Below are 15,002 nucleotides of genomic sequence, written 5' to 3' on the forward strand. Positions count from 1 at the left end.
ACAGACACAAATATTACACATATACTGACCATTCCTGCAGATGGCTGCATGCTGGACCTCCATGTCTTCTAGGCGGCCCAGGACAGCAGTGCAGGAGCGAGATGTTCTCCTAGACAGGCAGCTGGGAGGGTGAGCACAGGACAGGATCTGGCTCTCTTCCAGCCCTGCTGTCTGTGTCTCTTCCGGACTCTCTGCTTAGGGGCCAGGTTGCAAGTGCGACCCTTGCGACCCCTATAGCTACAGCACAGAATTGAAGGAAAGAAGTCTACAGTAAAATCTGGACCAATAGTGCGGATGTTGATGCAGTTTTTGACTCGGTTTTGATGCAAAATTTTCACTGCAGAAAACCCGCACCATTCTCGCTATGAGTGAACGTATCCTTAAGAAGTAAAAAAAAATCACACCATCTGCAAAGGAGGTGGTGACTACCCATCATGGGCATACATAGGGCATAGAAATGGAATTGTAAGTCATTGATTAAGCCTTTCTCCCTTCTCCTAGTATTAGCAGTAACTTTGCACTGTAGCAAATGCTGATGGTTTCCATTTGGATACCAACATATTGGTTCAACAGGACCAAAAATAGTCAAAGGGGTCACTTAGTTGACTCTACAAAATTTTGGGGATTAATGGGGGTCCAAGTGGTTGGATCACAACAGAATTTTGCAATATATTATCATTCATTGTGCTGGGTACACCCCTTTAAAAGAGACTTTTACTATTAATGACTTATCCTCAGGATAGGTTATCAATAGTTGATCATCCAGGGTCCTGCCACTTGGGATCCCTGCTGATCAGCTGCTCACTAGGCTGCTGTCAGTGTGGACAGCGCTGGAAGCAGAAAGCATTGTCCATATTGCAGGGCCCAGTTTAGAACTGCAGGCACAGGTCCCATTAAATTCAGCACCTGCAGTACCAACCAGGGCCATTGCAATATGAACAGCACTATCTGCTTCTAGCTCTGTCTGCACTGACAGCTGGTTTGGCGATCAACCGATCAGCAATCAACTGAGGACAGATCATCAATAGTAAAAGTCCCAGACAACCCCTTTAGCAGTAAGGACTGGTAGCAATAAGTGATGCTTCAATAACTCCTGCTGGTGACACATTTATAAGCCAGTAGCCCCCTGGTACCTGGCAGTCACCTTTGCTCTAATTGGATACCTCAGAGATTTTTTTTCACATTGTAGGCACCATGGAAAGCTGGGCAATAGTCCAAGATACACTCCCAGCACTGAAGGGGTCACAGAGCTTGAATTTTAAATTGCAATTGCCATTCCCTGCAGCGTTAATCAACATGCCAGATTTTCACAAATGGTATTTGGTCCTAATATTGGACTTGCACTGGGGGGGGGGGGGGGGGGGGCTACACTGCAATATTACTTTTGACAAGATGACTTATTTGATTAGGTTTTTCTGTGTGGAAGGAGAATCCCTTAAAGCTGATTTACATGCATAAGCAAATGTGACAGTGAGTAACCCATATACAGACAATGTAGCAGAGCTGAACATGTATGGTACGCTACTAGCATGGTTTATGCCAAAACACACATTGCATTATCGGTGCCAAATGACAAACGGACTCTGTACCCACCTGCATCCGATGCACCAAGAAATGTATGCATGTGATACTGTATCTTTGCATATTCGCATGAATTACAATGGGAGCTGCTTATCCAGAAGCGGGGATGTTATACAAAAGATTCCCTTGCCGCTCATGGCCAAATGATTATGGCCAGCAGTATAAATATATATATATATACACACATACTTCTCATTACAGGACTGAGATATTACTAGATTATGATCCGGAAGACAAGGAGAGCGCAGAGATATTTATACTAGGACCAACGCTGATGGCACAATGTAGCATATCCAATAATCTACATGCTAATTGTACTTGCAAACAAGTGAAATCAATTAATCCATATCTTATCTCTCATTTGCAAGCAAGCACTGTAGACCCACTGAAGCATCTCTGATTACTGTCATGTTTAGATTATGATTGATACCCTTATAGGCGACATCCCCATCCAGTATAACACATGTATTACTAGTCTATATGCAAATAGATAGATGTATGCACAGACCAGGAGATGTAACGACTCTCATCATCCTATTATAGGACAACATTGCAGGAAGCCTTTGCTAGCTTGTGGAACTATCCGCGCCCTATATTGTCAAGTTGTGGTTCCACAACCCATAGGTAACTGGAAGTGACAACCAAGCTCCCAGTGCAATCCCAAATCTGCTAATAACTGATGATCTATCTGGCCAGGAGATTGGCCCGGGGTGAATTACTGGGATCATCGGGTCAAACATTTAGGTCAAGAAAGAACAGTTTGGTTTCCCAAAAAAAGCAAAGTATTGAATATCCTGTAGCAAACTGATACATAAATATCCTCATCAGCGGTATGTATCGGTATTTATTAGGTATTGGATATCATTATATATCAGTATAAAAGCATACTATCTGCTGCAACAGACATAAAGCTCTTGAAATGAGCATAGAGGGCATCCAACGGGCAGCTAATGAGGTAGGGAGGGTTAATTACTTTTTCTAACCTGGCATGGAAGTAGTATAATTGAGATATTCTAGTAAAAGGCATAGCAACACAAACAACAGAATTTCGGTACCTGGTTTGCATTAGCAGATGATCACATTTTGGTTAGCACTGGATTTCTGGTGTTTCCCCAGGAGAAGGGAAGTTGAGGACAGGAGTATCAGCTCATGGCCTCAGGAAAAGAAGATTCGGTTGTCTCATCTTAGGAAACTCTTTGGATGGTAGTGAAGTTTGGGGTTCACTCTTTAGCTGATCTTGCAGAATAGCACCAGAATCCAATATAGGTTATAGGGTCATCTGGGACGAAGGTTGAAGGAACTCCACCGGCTCTTTGAAGACTCATTCTGATGTCAATGATGGTCTCTTGTGAGTGTAGAAGATGATTTAAAGGTGGTGTTAGAGTCTGCGCTCAGGATGCCATTAGACTTGGAGGAGGAATGGTTAAGATGGCAGCTTCCTAATGTCCTCGGAGTACTGTGGTCAAGATGGTATTTTGGTCCTCAAAGGGAGGGGTCATTGGTAGAAGAGCAGAGCATGAAATGAGTTTGGTCTTCAGTGTAATTAATCATGGTGCACCTTTGGGGTTACAGACCATTCTTAGAGGTTGCTCGGGAGGAGAAGTAACTAAGGATCATTCCTTTACAATATGTTTGTGCAAGTTGGGAGATGTAGTTGTAAGATCAGGAATTGCACCACCTTAAATGCACAACACAAGGGGGCGTAAGGGAGGAGGTGACAATCTGAGAAGTATCTGAGAGCAAGAAGAGATCTGAATGTTTATGGGGTCCGGTTAGAAACATCCAAGTCTGAGCTACATGACATAGACCCAGAAGACCACTTCAGCTCCTGGGCTGCATGCATCTTTGCATCACTGCCCAATAGTTATCATAATCCGAGCAGGAGATGATCCCGACACCTCTAAAGTCAGCTGTAGGGGAGCAGTTGCAATGTATTCCAGATGCAGTCACGACTCCAGATCACAGATGCTGTTCCGCAGCTTTCAGAAATATGTGATTGGGGGCTAGTGAATGCCCCCCTTTAGCTTTTGCCGGATTCATACCCCAGAGATGTGTTAAGCTGTCAGGTCTCTGCAGCAGATCAATGGTCCTCCTCTCAGCCTGTCTCTGGCAGACTGAATGTGGGGGAGTATGATCTGCTTCATACATATGGAAGAGAGCAGGCGCACAACCACCATCTGACTTAAAGCTGCAAGTCACTGACAGCAGCATCTCCAAAGACTGCAAAGCAATGAAGCTTGCACATCATCATCACAGTGGTCCAGGACACAGCCATATCCCTGCTCACTAGAGTTCAAGATAAGGTGCAATTACCTGGGCAGGCTGATAGCTATTACATCCCATCCCATCCACAGAGGTGGGGGCTTTAGTAAAAGCCCATGTTAAACCATGCTTGCAATTTCTGCTGCTGCTTAAAAAGCATTGGGCATAGCAGATAGATAGAAGAACTGCAAGGATCTGCACACCAGATTTCTACATTGTCTGCTATTTTCATGATTCATTGACAGTTCAGCGCTACAAACCCCGGTTACATCAATCTCCCCCATGTCCGGACAAATACCTCTGTGCTCATTAATTGCAAACCAATATACTGGTGCAGAGAAAAATCAATCCCTACCAAACAGAAGCAGTAAAATGAAAGCCTTGCTGAAATTGCCCCCCTTCCTCCTCCTTCCCTCTTACTTCTTCCCAGGAGACACCACCACCACCTCTAGAACAATGTCTTGGCTGACAATAAAAGCTTCTATTTTGCTGGTATTTCCATTCCTTCCTAGCTTCCGCCTATACATATCTGTAGGACACTTTGATCCTTTCGTCAGTCAGTTGGAGGAGCATTGACAGCGCCAACGAGCTGTCCCTGGCAGCCCTGACCTGTACACACATATACAGCCATTCCACAATCCTCCCACTCATACACTGCAGACTGGCAGCTCTCCCCTGGGAATCTCTGGCCCAGATAAGCAAACTTTCATGGCTTTAGTGACAAATAGCTGTAACCCATTTAGAGCTGGACAGAATTGTTCATCACCTCCACCTGCTTCCTTCTCCTGCAAACACAGTCCCTGGATTAGAAGGCAAATCAGCACCCAGGACAGCGACTACCTGAAAAGTGGTACCTGGAGAGAAATAACCTACAGATGGATCATACGATAGATAGATGAAATATATGATATGATGGATACGACTGTCCTATGTGTTGTGCCCTAACAAAGTACATCAAAATTATACAATATTCCATTTACTAAATGAATGTATTGTAGGATGTGTGTAACGATGATACCATACACACTATCCTACCGAGAGTAACTGAACTCCGGAGCAAGAATCACAAGTAGTATTTTATTGCCATGTTAATACTTAGTGGAGCCTTCTTTGGCCCTAATGACATCAGATACTCTCCGTGGTACACCTTCTACTAACGTCTGCTACACTTCAGCTGGTATTTCCCTCTATTCATCCTGCAAACATCTGGTGAGTTCTTTCAAAGAAGATGTATTGGACCTGCAGTGGTGCAAGGAGCATCGTTATTGGACAGTTGAGTAATGAAAGAATGATCTGTGGATTGATAAATCAGATGGCCGTACCCGGGTATGGAGGATCCTGGGGAATACCTTCTGCCTGAGTGTGTTGTGCCAACAGATAAGTACAGCGGAGGTTCTGTTACACTCTGTGGATGTGTTATGTGGCATGGTCTCGGTTCGTTGGTTGTAGTGGAAAGAACTATGAACACAGAGGTGACCCTGACAGTCTACACAATAATGTGCTGCTGACAATGTGACAATACTCTGCAAATGGTCAACAACACTTCCAACAAGACAACACGCCTTTTAGGTTGGTTTGAGGATATGGATGTTTCACGATTGGACTGGCTGTACAGAGTCCCGACTTAAACCTACTGAACATCTTTGGGACAAACTGGAGCGTCGGGTCAGGAGATATGTCCATCTTCATTTGGAGAACTTGCTAGACGTTTGCAGGATGAATGGAGGGAAATATCAGCTGAAGTGCACCAGACATTAGTAGAAAGTCTGCAAGGAGAGTATCTGATGTCATTAGGCCCCAAGGAGGTCGCACTGAGTATTAACATATGGAAATAAACACTACTTTTGATTCTTGCTCATGCGCCTGATTCCTTTTGTAGGATAGTGCATGTTGTATAAGATTATCCTATATGTTGTGCCCGGACATAAATGATATCACAATGATACAATATTTAGTTTACTATATGAATGCATATATATATACACACACATATGCATCACTTAGAAACCTGACTGGTGAACTCTTAGCCACAATGTCCACAGGGCGGATTTTAAATTCGCAGTAGAGACTCGCACCTCTAGCTGCCCATAGGGATGCATTAGCATCTGCAAGACAATTTAAAGCATGTGGATATGATTTTTTTTTCCCAGCATGCGGATCGCATGCGTGGGAAGACATCGCAGCATGCTCCATTTTTCTGCGGATCCCGCAGGGAGGGCTTCCGTTGAAGTCAATGGAAGCCGTCTGATCGGTGGCACAACCGCAGCTGCCACTGTGGACCTGCCACGGATCCGCGGGAAAGCAGGAGATTTAAAAAAAGAAAAATTGCACTGCGCATGCGTCCGGCACGTCGCTGTGGCATGAGGACACATCCGCCATGCTGAAGAAAGAAGATCCGGCCGGCACGGAGGAGATCTGCGCTGGATCTGGACAGGTAAGACAATGTTTTTTTCTTCCCATGTCCGCTGCGGGATTCAGCAATGGAATCCGTTCGTGCAAATGGACATTGGGCCTTATGCTATCGGGGTTGATGTCAGGTGAATGTTAAGAGATGTGGCTCACTGATTGCTCGTTTAGCACCTGTATGCTGCTTAGCCACTTTATTAGACACACCCATGCATGTTGCATCTCTTTAAGGCCTCGTGTCCAAGGGCAAAGTTGAATTGTGGAATCCATACGGGTGACCTGCAGTTCAATGTGCCCATAAACATTAATTGGGCTTAAATACCTGTGGGCGTCATTTTATCCTGGCATGCGGATAGCACGTGCAGGATACAAATCGCAGCATGCTCCATTTTCTGCGGTTTCCTGCATGGATGGTTTCCATTGAAGTCAATGGTAGCCGTCTGATCTGTGGCACGGCCACATATCTGCAGGAAAGCAGAAGATTTTCAAAAGAAAAAGCACAGTGCATGCACGTGGCACGCCGACGGGCACTCCTAGGTGCATCTGCCGTGCAGAAGAAAGAAGATCCGGCCACGACGAAGGAGACCCAAGCCGCGTCCGGACTGGTGAGAAAATATCATTTTTGGCCTCATGTCCACGGGCACGGCTGGAAACCGCTGCAGGATTCTGCACTAGGAATCCACGCATGCCCGTGGACATGAGGCCTTAGTCTTCAGAAGTACAGCAATTCATCATAGCATCCATCCACAGGTATTAGAGGACCCAGGGTGCCAACAAAACCTTCCCTGCACCATTACTTCACCTCCACCAGACTGAACTGGAAGGGTTCATCAATCCACGCTGTGTGTTGCAAATTCTGACCTCCCATCAGCAGAGTACAACATAAATCCAGATTCATCTGACCAGGTGATGTTTTTCCACTGCTCACTGATCCCGTTTTTGCGCTCTATTGCCCGCTGGAGTCTCACCTTTCTGGGTTTTTTTTGGAGAAATGGTGCTAGAACTGATCGCCTTCTGCTGTAACCCGTCCGTGCTAAGGAGCAGCAAGCTTTGTATCCAGACATATTAGTTAGAGAACCCACATTATATTCACCTGCGATGCGATTTACTGGTTGTCAGAACGATTTCTGCCATCCTCCTCTGACCCCTTTTGTTTATGTTGATTTATGTCCAAGATCCTCTTGGTTTTCCTCGATCACACCATTCTTGGTATTCTCCCAACACCATCGTACAAGAAAGCCCCACAAGCGTGGCAGTGACTTACTGATCATTCAGATCGCCCAATGTTCCCATTCTAATGTGGATTCACGCTGACACTGATTCACGGAGCAGTCGCTCGCGTGATTTTATGCTGTTTGCCAGGGTCATGCGTCCAATTTCCATAAAGTGAGTATATATATATATATAGACAGCCACTTTATTAGGGACAACATCCCTTTCACAGTTGAAGCTTCTCTCTATGGAAATTAGCAATATATATACATACACGTTCCTCCACGCTGAAACTGTAACACCAAGAAGGAAAAGTCATGGAATTACGTAAATCGCGGGATCGATACAAACGGTAAGGATGGTAAGATCATGAAAAATGGAAACAAAATATTCCAAACATCCGGATGAATTCAGTGTTGAGTCCTAGATGCACCTCCACGCCTCGGCAGGCTATCAATGAGCTCTTTAATGGTTGTCTGAGGAATGTTGCAAGAAAAAAAAATCCAGCATCCATAAAATCTCGGCTTTATTGAGACATATTAAAATCCCAACAGGAAGGACGTACAATGGCGCGGCAATATGACGTGTTCCCAGCTGTCACAGCAGCTTTTAGTAAGAGCTGAGGAATGTTCTGGCACGCTGAATGCACTTGGGCACGTAAATCATCCAGATGTGCTGCCGGCAGCTCCCTTTGTAATTACCGACCAATGATATCCCACATGTGCTCAATGGGAAACGGGTTCGGAGATGCTGCATGTCATGGTAGCATGCTTAGGCCACATAGGCTGCTGCACAAGCAACATGCAACCTGGCATTGTTGTGCTGAATAAAGGGCTCCTGCGACACATAGGCGAAATGGCTATACTATTAGTTCCATGACCAAATCAATGTAATTCTAAGCCTTTAGTGTACCCAGAATGGGGTCCAGTTACTGTAAATTATGTCACCCTACACCAAAATCCCAGGAGGTGTGACGTTCCCTTGTGAAGGCCTCTTCAGGCGTTGCCCACATGGTCTCCAGATGAATCTCTGGCTATCATTGCATCTGAGACAAAAGCAGGACTCCTCGCTAAGAGGATAGACCATGAATCCAGCCTCCATTGGGGTCTTGCTTTGCACCTTGATAGCCTTTGAGAGTGGTGGAATGAGGTCAGTGGACATCGGTCGCTGGATGTCTGGCTTGTAGCCCAAGATCATGCAAATGGTTTCTGTAGACACTGTTTGACACCCAGGGCTTGGGGAGTGACCGCCAAATTCACGTACAGAATAGATCTGTACGCCACATTCTTCTAATCTGATGATCCGTCCGTGCAGAGGTTCTCCTTGTTGCACCTTCTGCTGTCATTCACGTTCGTCATTGTTCCCCAACCACTTGGAAACTCAATGTTGAATGATGACGACATCTTGGCCTCAGCGCATAGTGATCCGATAAACCAGTCTCAGTTCAAGGATTCTGTCCCTCTCAATCTGCAACAAGTAGCGATGACGGGCATGTAGACGAACGGACATCGCAGTCATACCACAAGACGTCCTCTGATTCTTGAGGCTTCTTGTGGCTGATAAACTTGCTTTCGATCTGGATTTGAAGCCCCTCCCACGTGCCTCAGGGTGGAGCTAGGTGCTTGAAAATGTGATCATTTGCATATTTTAGCAACACCTTCAACTTCCTCAATTTGCATAATCTTACAGCTTGTCTTCTTGTCTTGCAATCTCACTGTTGAGGAGAACATACATGTAAAGTTTGTATTGCTTTATCGACAGTCAGAAAAATTAAAACATGATGGAATAATCATAGAGCTTTGGGGATAAAAGTCAGAGAGATCCTAAGAGGATCCTAATGTATCATGACAGATCCAGCAAGCGGATGATGATGCGTCATGATAAATTCTAACAGATCTGTTCTATTCATCACGAATACTGTAAAAGCAGAAGCCATGATTACAGTATGAGCCGTGCACCCTAGGCTTCCCCACACACTGGAGCCACGACAAACATGTCAGATCCGTCTACAAGTGGATCCCGGCGAATCCTGACAGACCCCATTGATCTATAATATTTCCTGCCAGGCTCCTGTCAGGCTTCTGGTATTTTTGATGACTAGAATATCACTACTCGCTGCACTTTTCTTGCCATCAATGTGAGCGGAGCCGTGGGCTATGAGGTTTGTGTCAAGTTTTCAAATAGATTAACTAATTGACTAATAAAAGGGTCCATCTAGTTCCCATTGGGGATTCAGTATCTTTGACAGCAAGGAGAGCGATGCGGACCGCACTGCTATTTATACCTTCACAATATCGGACCCAATTAAAGTAATGCAGTAATAATGGCTCCTCCGGGTACAGAAGCCATGACTATGCTGTGACTAGGGCAGCACTTACCTTACTGACCAACGATCAGAACCCTGACGCAACGTAACAGAGCCTCTCATAGGTCAACAGGTTCGGTCAGGATCCCTCTGAGAATGGACCTCACATGGCGGCAACAAGGCAAACCCAACCTAAACAGATTCTACAATATTAGGTTATCATTGGAATTGCTTCCTCCAGATGCAGGCGCTGCCTAATAATAACCGGCTAGACTGATGGGGATTTCTGGTCATTCTTCATAGTATCACCCAAGGCTGCATGATGGCGCATAATTTGAAGCTCCTGGGATTCAATGCAAAATGCATAAGCGGGCTACATATTCATAGTACTGGTCTTCACATACAGGCACAGACGGCCTTAGGCCTTGTCCACACGGCCGTAGGCATTTTTACGTGCGTCTGGTGACACTGTAAAAATGTGCAAATGTGCGCACAAATCTAAAGTTTGTGGGACTGTTCAGACAGCACAGCCCCGGCACATATATGCCAAGGCCGCAATGCCATTGGGCGTAGGGAGACAGCTTAGCTGTCTCCCTCTTCCCTTACCCTTACTGGCTCACCTCCTCTCTCCTCCTCTCCAGTTGTTTACAATGGGAGGGGGTGGGGGCAAAGCTAAGCTCCCACCCCATCCCCGCCCCTTGTCCACAGCCAGCAATGGAATGGGATTGAAAGTGGTGGAGCTTAGCTCCGCCCCCATCCTACACCCTCCCATTGCAAACAGCCAGAGGGAAGGAGAGAGGAGGAAAGAAGGGGGAAGGAGTTTAGCAGTCACGCTTCTAAACTCCCTACCACTTCCCTTCTCCAGCCGCTGTTATTGGCTCCCATAGGAGCCAATGCAGCGGCCGACGTATTCCAGCTGGACAGATAGCTCCAGGACTATCTTTGCAGCCCGGCGTAAAAGCGCACGGCACTATATTGGCCCGGCCAGGAGCTTTTACACCACGGGAATACGGCCATGTGATCTGATGCATGGAATCCAATGCATGAGATCGTAGAGTATATCAGCCGGCCGTGAAACCAGTGAAAGATCCCTTAGGGGGACATCACATGATCAAAGTCCTGAATTTAAGCACTATTTGCAGAGGTCTCCTGCTCTCTCCCACACCACCATGACCTCTGAGAAGGTGGCAACCTGTTGTCATGTTATTTGCTGGATTTGTACTGCGTTAGAGATGAGCGAACGTACTCGGATAGGCACTACTCGTCCGAGTAATGTGCCTTATCCGAGTACCGCTGTGTTCGTGCTCAAAGATTCGGGACGCGCTGCGGAGCGGGGAGCTGCAGGGGAGAGCGGGGAGGAACGAAGGGGAGATCTTTCTCTCCTTCTCTCCCGGCCGCTCTGCCCCGCTCCCCGCTGCGACTCACCTGTCAGCAGCGGAGCGTCCCGAATCTTTGAGCACGAGCACAGCGGTACTCGGATAAGGCACATTACTCGGACGAGTAGTGCCTATCCGAGTACGTTCGCTCATCTCTATACTGCGTTAAAGGGGTTGTCCCGCGCCGAAACGGGTTGTTTTTTTTTCAATAGCCCCCCGTTCGGCGCGAGACAAACCCGATGCAGGGGTTAAAAAAGAAAACCAGATAGTGCTTACCTGAATCCCCGCGCTCCAGTGACTTCTTACTTACCTGGTGAAGATGGCCGCCGGGATCTTCACCCTTGGTGGACCGCAGGTCTTCTGTGCGGTCCATTGCCGATTCCAGCCTCCTGATTGGCTGGAATCGGCATGTGACGGGGCGGAGCTACGAGGAGCTGCTCTCCGGCACGAGCGGCCCCATTCAGAAAAGAAGAAGACCGGACTGCGCAAGCGCGTCTAATCCGGCGATTAGACGCTGAAAATTAGACGGCACCATGGAGACGGGGACGCTAGCAATGGAACAGGTAAGTGAATAACTTCTGTATGGCTCATAATTAATGCACAATGTACATTACAAAGTGCATTAATATGGCCATACAGAAGTGTATACCCCCCTTTGTTTCGCGGGACAACCCCTTTAATGTAAAAGATAACTGGAAAATGTGAGGCGTTATAAAACTTCTGAATAGTATCTATCTAAGTATATAACTTTTATAACACCTCAATTTTTTCTGCTATTTTTTAACATTTACACAGTTCAAGTCAAACAAATAACATGAAATGGTCAAAAGTAAGTTAAAACATGAAAATAACTGAAATTTTAACCTGAAATGCAACAATAGTCTGAATTTATTATTTTAACCAAGGGGCTTTTTTCAGGGAACACATCAAGGGCCGCAGCTCTGCAGCGCAGAAGACACATTATGGTTTGAAATTGGATGCAAACTATTCCTACAGATCTCAACTTTTGTAGATTACTTTCAAACCTTCTGATTCTATATAAGTAGTGTTGGAACAGACTATATGACAACACCCTCTAGGGCAGGATTTGGACAGTTTTGCTCTTCAGGACAGAACACATTACTATCATAATGGCAAGTAAAAGGTAGTTAACCAAAGAAGACAGACAGACAATCAGAACCCTTAGAAGTGTAAGTCTGTCCTACAAAGAAATTGCCAAGAAAGCCAAGGTGGCAGTCAGTACAGTTTTCTATACCATCAAAAAGCACTTGGAAACTGGAGGAAACTCTGACAGGAAGAGGTCTGTAAGACCAAGGGCCACTTCAAAATCAGATGACAAGTGTTTGAGAGTCAACAGTTTGCGTGTTCGGCATGTCACAGCACAAAATCTTCACCTCAGCTTAAGGGCTTCTACCTACTAGTGTTTTTTTAACCCTGCAATATCGCAGCGTTTTTTTTCCAATGGGACTTTCTAATGTGAAAATCGCATCGCACAAAAATCGCAAAAGCACAAACTTGCGATTTTTGTGCAATGCGATTTTAACATTAGAAAGTCCCATTGAAAAAAACGCAGCGATATCGCACCGCTAAAAAACGCTAGTGGGTAAACGCCCTCATGCAGCAAAAAATGAACAAGTTTCTATTGCTGTGAAGAGAAGACTTCTATCTGCAAGTTTGAGAGGTAGAGTATTAGTACAGGCTCGCCCGGGCCAATCAGCACCTCCAGTAGACTACAGAAGAGTGGAAGAAGGTCTTATGGACTGATGAATCAAAATTTGACATCTTTGGTACATCACACCGGGTTTTTGTACACCATTGAATAGGTGAAAGGATGGTTCCTGAGTGTGTGACACCAATTGTCAAACATGGAGGAAGAACCATGATGGTCTGAAGCTCTTTTGCTGGATCCAGAGTTTGCAACTTGCACAGGGTGACTGGCACAATGAACAAAAGGGACTACCACAGCAGTATGATACCCCATGCAGTACCCTCTGGTGTACACCTACTTGGTCAGGGGTTCATATTACAGCAAGACAATGATCCAAAACACACTTCTGGGTTATGTGAGAACTACTTAAGAAGACAAGAAGAAGCCAGTAAGCTTCAAAGAATGGAATGGCCGGCATAATCTCCAGACTAAAGCTGCAGCAGTATTGCATGGACATTCCGCGAGATCTCCGTAGCAGAAAAGATTTTGAAGCGGCTTGTATTCCACTGCAATCATCTCTCCCTATAGAGAGGAGAGAGTCTGTAGTGGAAATGGCGATAAAATTGCCATGCCGCAGCTTTGGAATAGTCACTCTGTTGTATCATGCCAGGAATAATCAAGAAGTGAAGCTGCAGCGGTGTTATGACAGACCCGGTCTACATGATGGCACCTTCAGTGCATGCGCCATGTCTTTCGGTGCTGGACATTGCATCTTTTTATATCTCTGCAGAAGGTCCTGTCGTATATTGGAAATCCCTCAGTGTTCGGTGCCCCCTTCTTTTATACTCTGCTTCCACATCTCCTATGGTGTATGGATTGATTGGCCAACAGGGAGGCGTTTGCCCTAGCAGGTGAATTAGCCATTACAGATGTGTATATTTTCCTGTCCTGCTCCTACATGGGCACTGGTTATTCTCCGGACTTAATACTGTTCAGAGTTCTGTCTGTTTGTATCCTGACCCCTGTCTGAATTATGTCCTGTCTGCTCCCTCTGTCTAATGGGTTGATGGATGCCTGAATCCTGACCCCTGTCTGTGGAGCTTGGTCGGGCAGTGGACTCTTGTCAGCTAATTCCAGTGGTTATGATTTTGTGTGCGGCTTATTTTTTTTTAAACTTCTTCTTAATCCTCAATACTTGAGCTCACAAGCCAATCATCAAGGCTCCTCGCATTTTATGAGTCCCTACACTAATATAAATGTATCACAGAAAGGAAAATATAAAATCAAACAATCACTGAAAACGGACAGATACTTACTGATACAGGAGGGCAAATATCTGCACCAACCTCAGCATGTGGGCAGCCAAATGCCAAATGAGGGAGCCAATTTCATCTGTGGAGGACACTGATGAGACAGCCACTCACACATATTAGTGTGAGGAACCTTGACGATTGGCTTGTGAGCTCAAGTAGTTTGGCCAAAACCCAGCTGGTACCTCGCATTTGTGTGTATTGTTCAAATGCAGTGTGGCTTTTGGATGCCGGAGTAGCCCAGGGTGACAGTACCAATGTGGTTCACTTTTTAAAATGCAAGGCAGCCTGCCGAACTATTATGGCGTCATTAATAGGTTTCTAGTCTGCATAGTGCACTACATGTATCAGAATGGTTGGCACTTTGTATCTACTCTGTGTAGGAGTATACACCAAGCAACCATCTCCCTCTATATTAGGAAGTTGTGTGAGTGGCTTTCTCATCCGTGTCCTCCACAGGTGAAATTGGCTCACTCATTTGGCATTTCGCTGCCCGCATGCTGAGGTTGGTGCAGATATCTGCCCTCCTGTATCAGTAAGCATCTGCCCGTTTTCAGTGATTGTTTGACTTTATATTTTCCTTTCTGTGATACATCTTTATCCTCCATCTTGGAGCAGAATAGCCTACCTAGGTTTGAGACGTGGAGATGTACCTATTGGGTCAATCACCTCGCTTTTAGAAAGTGTCCACCATGCCAATGTTGGTTAGGGATGGTGAAGTGATCCTACTCCTGTATTCTTGTTACCATCTTTGACCCCTTTTATGTTTCCTACTTTTTAATATAAAACATGAATATACTGGTCCATTGTGGTCATGAATTACATTTGATCTCATGTGTTGGTGACATCCGCGAGAGATGCCATGCTTGTGTCTTGCACGTATGTAACACACTACTTATACA

General features: G+C 45.6%; 1 protein-coding gene across 1 annotated transcript in view; it reads right to left on the reverse strand.

The window, feature by feature from the left end:
* Positions 1-3,684, reverse strand: part of LOC136580973 (leucine-rich repeat and fibronectin type III domain-containing protein 1-like protein) — an 81,387-nt gene extending 77,703 nt beyond the window's left edge. The window contains exon 1 of the mRNA XM_066581920.1: positions 2,637-3,684. Within this exon, the coding sequence (XP_066438017.1) occupies positions 2,637-2,647 (11 nt within the window). The 5' untranslated portion in view covers positions 2,648-3,684. The remainder of the gene's footprint in view (positions 1-2,636) is intronic.
* Positions 3,685-15,002: the final 11,318 nt, after the last annotated feature.

The sequence above is a fragment of the Eleutherodactylus coqui genome, chromosome 10, assembly GCF_035609145.1.
Source record: "Eleutherodactylus coqui strain aEleCoq1 chromosome 10, aEleCoq1.hap1, whole genome shotgun sequence".
Classification (NCBI taxonomy): Eukaryota; Metazoa; Chordata; class Amphibia; order Anura; family Eleutherodactylidae; genus Eleutherodactylus; species Eleutherodactylus coqui.